The sequence below is a fragment of the Tupaia chinensis genome, unplaced genomic scaffold, assembly GCF_000334495.1.
Source record: "Tupaia chinensis unplaced genomic scaffold, TupChi_1.0 Scaffold000484_1, whole genome shotgun sequence".
Lineage (NCBI taxonomy): Eukaryota > Metazoa > Chordata > Mammalia > Scandentia > Tupaiidae > Tupaia > Tupaia belangeri.
In genome coordinates this window covers 762920-768343 of record NW_006159996.1, presented here as the reverse complement: position 1 = coordinate 768343, position 5424 = coordinate 762920, and the positions used below count along the sequence as shown (strand labels likewise).

General features: G+C 55.9%; 1 protein-coding gene and 1 long non-coding RNA gene across 2 annotated transcripts in view; one reads left to right on the top strand and one right to left on the bottom strand.

Annotated features, from left to right (window-relative positions):
- The first annotated feature begins 4117 nt into the window (after positions 1–4117).
- Positions 4118–5424, top strand: part of LOC102489945 (uncharacterized) — a 7338-nt gene continuing 6031 nt past the window's right edge. Inside the window, exon 1 of the long non-coding RNA XR_335652.3 lies at positions 4118–4193. This is a non-coding gene — a long non-coding RNA (uncharacterized LOC102489945). The remainder of the gene's footprint in view (positions 4194–5424) is intronic.
- Positions 4337–5424, bottom strand: part of CXXC5 (CXXC finger protein 5) — a 38049-nt gene continuing 36961 nt past the window's right edge. Inside the window, 1 exon segment of the mRNA XM_027774827.1 lies at positions 4337–5153. Within this exon segment, the coding sequence (XP_027630628.1) occupies positions 5109–5153 (45 nt within the window). The 3' untranslated portion in view covers positions 4337–5108.

Sequence of the window (5424 nt, the reverse complement as noted above, 5' to 3'; positions counted from 1 at the left end):
CACCAGCCTCATGTCCCTGTTGGATACGCCATGGGTCTTGGCACTGTCTGAGAGGTGACCTTGTTGGTCTGCAAAGCATTCTGTCAAGCGTCCCACCCCAGAACCCCTGGCTATGTTGTCCTTTCCCGGGAACACAGAGAAGCAAGGGCAATTAGCCAAGGTCACCTAGCAAGGACACACACAACGTGGCTTTGACACATGGTGACTGAGACGAGGAGGAACCCATGTGTCCAGACTCCCAGGCCCCCCAGCCATTATTCTGGAGGCAGCTGGTCTCTCTCCCAAGGTAGCCAGGAGCCTGAGCTCTGATCAGGACCCTGCCACCATCTTGCTCTTGCTTCTGAGCAAGTCACATATTCTCTCGGGGCTTTAGTTTCTCATCTGAAAAATGGGTAGCAATCCCTGTTCTGATGGCTTCCTGAAGCTAAAGTAGTAAATACACCCAACAAACTGAAACTGTCCCAGATCGAAGACAGAGCTTCCAACTAGCCTTGGGCCAAAGGGGAGTATCCATACAGAGAGCCCAGGTCTTGGCCCACAGTTACCCAGTGCAGCCGCAGGAGCTATCCTGCTTCCTTCTTCCTGCACAGCATGACCACAGCAAGCTCACAGCAGAGGGTCAAAAGCCTAGCCTGGAGTCCTGAGTCAGACTCAGGGCATGGGACAGGGGCCCCAGACCCATTGGGGAGATAAGGGCAGCTAGAGACTAGGTCAGACCAAGTCTGGCTGCTGTGGGGGGGAGGGGGCGCCTGGCAGGCACTGGGCAGGCTGGGGGGGGAGGCCTTTGGCGGCCTCAGAGAACAAAGAGGCTAGGGTTGCCAGGATATTCTGTGGAGCTGAAGCCGCAGTGACGGGGCTGGGAGAGGGGCCACAGCGGCCGTGGGAACTGCGCCTGCTGCCCCCACACCAGCTCCCCCACCCAGACTGGGCCTCAGGGCCAGGCACGGGACAGGCCAGGGGTAAGAGGGCTGCCAGAGCCCCCACTCTCTCCCCAGAGTTGCACAGCTGTCAGGGCAGAGACCCAGGAAATGCTGAAGGCAGACACACATCGCAGTGGTGTCGGGCCCACGGAGAGGCTCACAGGTGCCCGCTGTCTCAAAGTCATGGCCACACACCAGGGCTATCCAGGCAGCATCACAGGGTCACACTGTGGTCACACAGGAACATCTCACACTCAGAATCCCTGATGTCAGTCCCAGGGCCACATCCAGGACGGTCACATAGACACATGTCGCACACCCGCAGGAGTCAATCAGTGCCATACATCGGTGCTGCCTATCCAATGTCACAGTCGAGCAACCTGGCATCACACTGTGACAGGATTGTACAACAGGACCACACAAGCAATGTCACAGAACATCCCCAAGCACGGTCATGACGTCATACACTAACCCAGGGCCACACGAGGTCTCACATAATGATCTTCCATGCACTGTCACAAACACATTTTCATAATGTCACACCTGATGTCACACAGCCACATTGCTGTACAAGGCCTCATGCAGTTGTCAGGCCCTTGAATTCTCTGTCACACACACACACATACACACACACACACACACACACACACACACACAGGAGGGTCCAGGGGTTGCATAGAGGCTAGATCTATCTCCAGTGTGTGCACAGCTTCTTGAACTCCCACCCTGCAAATGCCCCCCGAACTGGCCCTGAATGCTAGGTGACCCAGGTGGGGGTACAGAGTGGTGAAGGTCACCAGGAGGTCAGGCTCCCAACTGTAGCAGAGGGGAGCTGGGGGCACCCTGCAGGAGAGGAGAATTGGGCACGCAACCCCAGCAGGGAGCACATCTCTGTCAGCCTGGAGAGCAGCAGGGGTGAGCCTGCAACAGAAAGACATGGAGGTGCAAGATAGGGGAGACACAGACATGTAGACATGAGACAGAGACCAAGAGAGACATACAGAGGTTCAGACACTGAGGCTTCATCCTCAGAAGGAGGCTAAATCAGGATCCGACAGAGACCATCAAGACAGAGAAGCAGAGACAGCAAGCCAGAGAGAAATGCAGACAGGCTGGTGCAGGGTGGGGTCAGGGCTGGGTCTGGCAAGCGAAGGGCCAGCAGTGGGCCACTCTGTGGAGGTGGGAGGTGGGAGGTGGGGGGCCCAGGCAGAAAGTGGGAGACATGTTGGGAGATTTAGGTGAATAATAATTTTAAAATAGCAACACCAGCTGCCATTGACTGAGTGCTCACTAGAGCCAGTCCCTTCCCCGTGTGATCTCATTTCATCCTCAGGCAACTTCATGGGGGAGAGATAATTACCACCCCGTTTCCCAGATGAGGTAACTGAGTCCTCATGATGTGTTCAGCTTCACAGCTATCCCCACTCTGGCCTCCTCCAGACAGGGCCCGGTCTGCCATTTCAGCAGAGCAGAGCAAAGAAGCAAGAGGCTGAAGCTGGGCGAGCGAGGGGCTTTGAGCTCTGGGCGCAGTGCTGGGCGGGGGTGGGCCCAGAAGACAAGGCTGGGCTGTGGGCTGGCACACTAACAGGTACAGGCCGGCTGAGTCACAGCACCCCCGGGGCTGGCACCAGAGCCGTCCACCCCACACCTGTAGGCGTGCCAGCGGGCCGGCCGGCCGAGGCCATCTGCAGTCAGCGTGCTGCCAGCAGCCAGGCGGGGGCAGGCGGGCCAGGCAGGGGCCTCCTGCCCTGTGCCCCTGCTGGCCAGGCTCCTCCCCCTTCTCCCCTAAGAGGACCCTCCCCACCCCTCGAGGTTGCAGAGGTGCTACAGCTCGCCTTGTGCTCTGGGGTAAGGGTGCCCCCCAGCTGAAATACGCCCCCCTCACTCTCTGCTGGACGCCCCCCTTCGGCAGAGCCGCCTGGAGAGATCACAGGCAGCCACATGAAAGGGAATTTTTCCCAGGCAGAGATGGAGTTGAAAGCTGCCTCCCACCGCCCCCGCCTGCCGCCCCCGCCTGCCCCCGCTGTGCCAGGCCAGGCTGCTGAGCCCCTGGTGCTCGAAGGGAACTTGTGACACCGGGGAAGGGGTTGGGGGTCAGCACCCTCCCCCAACATGGCTGCTTTCTCCTCCTAGGAACAATGGCAGAGACAGCGTGTCTCCCCCCACCTTACCTCCCACTCAGCTTTAGAAGACACCTCTTCCCTATTCTGAAATCCCTCGGGGCCCCAACACTGGCAGGAAGTCCCTCCTCAAGTCTAGCTTCCATCTCAGTCGGGTTCAAAGCAGCTGGGTGGGAAGAATGCTCCCCAGTGGATGGACAGGCTTCATCCTCCAGGCTGGCCTCCGAGATGTGCATGGAGGGCAACTGCCACGCCTCACTCTTCAGGTGGCCGGGCCTGGACCATGCAGTGGCTTCTCAGACATTTGGCTTCTGAGGTTCCAGGCAACGTTGTACTGATAAACCCTCTGGGGTGGAGACAGTCAAAGTCAGGGACATTCGTAGAACTCAGTGTGGTAGAGGCTGGGAGGTGGCATGGTGGTTAAAGGTGCTGAGCTCCCACATGGGTCAACTGTGGTTCGAGTCCCAGACCTGGCAGCTTGTTTTCACACTCTCTCTCTCTCTCTCTCTTTCTGTCCCTCTCTGGTCAAATTAAAAAAATAAGTAAATAATTAAAGTTAAATAAAATAATTCTTTTTATAAAAAAGGAACTCAGTCTGGTAGCTGTCAGAGGATGTCTGAGGATGTCTTTGTGTGTAGTGAGCACAGCTAGGTCGCCCAAACAGCCGCTAAAAACCATTCCCTGGGGAATGACATCAGCAGTCGGGAGCCCGAGCATGTAAGAAAGACCCTGCACCGGCAGCCCCGCGCTCCCCCGTACTCCCCCTGCACCGCTCTTGGTGGTGCTGCACTGATCAGGTGCTGACGAATTTAGGTGACTGGAGAAGTGGCCTCAGATGAGTGATAATCCCCAGAGTCCAGGTTCTGAGGTCTGGGGTCCAGCCAGCTCCATCCTGTCTGCCAGGCTGGCTGCTCCTGCTTCCCCTACTGGATTCAGAAGGCCCCTCTCTCAAGAGATCCCAACCTGGATTTCCCTGGGCCACCCTCCTTCCTCCTCGAGGTGCTCCCAGACAACTCCTGCCCAGTAACAGCTCCCAAGCCAGCCCCACCAAAGTCGGAGAGCAAGACGCTAGCGCTTCGTGACACAAACATGCATTCGTTTTATTCACAAAACAGCCTGGTTTCCTAAAACAATACAAACAGCATGTTCATCAGTTTGGCCACAGGCAGGGGGGCCCAGGCCACATGGGGCCCCCTGGGCACCCACCCCCACCGGCAGGGGACCACGCAAAGAAGCCCTGTCTTCTGTCGCCATCAGCAAGGCCAGGAAAAAAGGACTTATTTTATCTAAGGGAAGTAGCCAGGATCGGAAAGGTCGAGACATGGGCTCCCCGATCTCAATGGATAAACAAACAGAACTTTCATTTTTTTTTTCTTTTTCCAAATTCATCACTGTTGGGGTGGGGGATCCCAGTCTGGAGACTGTGGGTGTAGCGCGGCCAGCCTGGGCCCAGGGGTGGGTGGTGTGCCCTCCCCCTCTTCGAGCACCTCGCCGGCAGCCCTGCACGTGGATGGAGACAGAGGGGCTTCTACACCATCAACATTCTCTTTATAAACGTGAGTGGATTCTCCAGGCAAACTATGCACTATTTCATGGTCGGAAAGAATCAAAGGAAGTTTAAATGAGGGTGGAGTTAAACTGTGCTAAATTACAGTAGTGCTTATTAGTAACTAGATTTCAAAAGGTTACAGAAAATTTACATTCTCTACACAAAAACTGCATCTCCTGCACAGACAACATCGACATCGACACAGGAAGGAAACTGATTGTCCATTCTTTGCCCAGGAAGTCTCGGTACTTTATAGATTCGCCTTTACCTCTTTTTTGTTGTTGTTCTTCCGAAAAAGCAGTTAATTTTTTTTTCCTTTTCTTTTTCTTTTTATACTAGGGACGTGGAGATGTTAAAACGACAACAAAAAATATATATATAAAAACAGGAATGAAATCTGTGAGAATATTTTTGGTTCTAAAGACGGGTGCATCCGTTTGTCTTCGCCCGAATCCCTTGCCGGAGACCACGCGAGCAGTGACATTGCACGGAGAGGGCAGCTTTGGGTTCCCACCGCCGTCACTGAAACCACCGGAAGGCGGCTCCCGTCGGAAGCATCACCTTCTGGCGGGGGCGGGAGACAAAAACAAGGAGAGAGTTCAGTCAGGGTCCGGGTGGGCCTGGCGCACAGACGAAACGTTTCCCTGTGGATGCCTCATGGTGGAGGGACGGGGCTGCAGTAAGAGCAGCCACCCCGCTGAGTTCCTGCCATGCTGGCCAGGCCAGAGGAGCAGCCTGGACTCGTTGGGCTGCTGGGGAGCCCAGAGCACCCTGAGGTTCACTCCTAAGCCTCTGTGTCCAGGAACTCTCCTTCCAGAGAGACAGACCTCTTTCC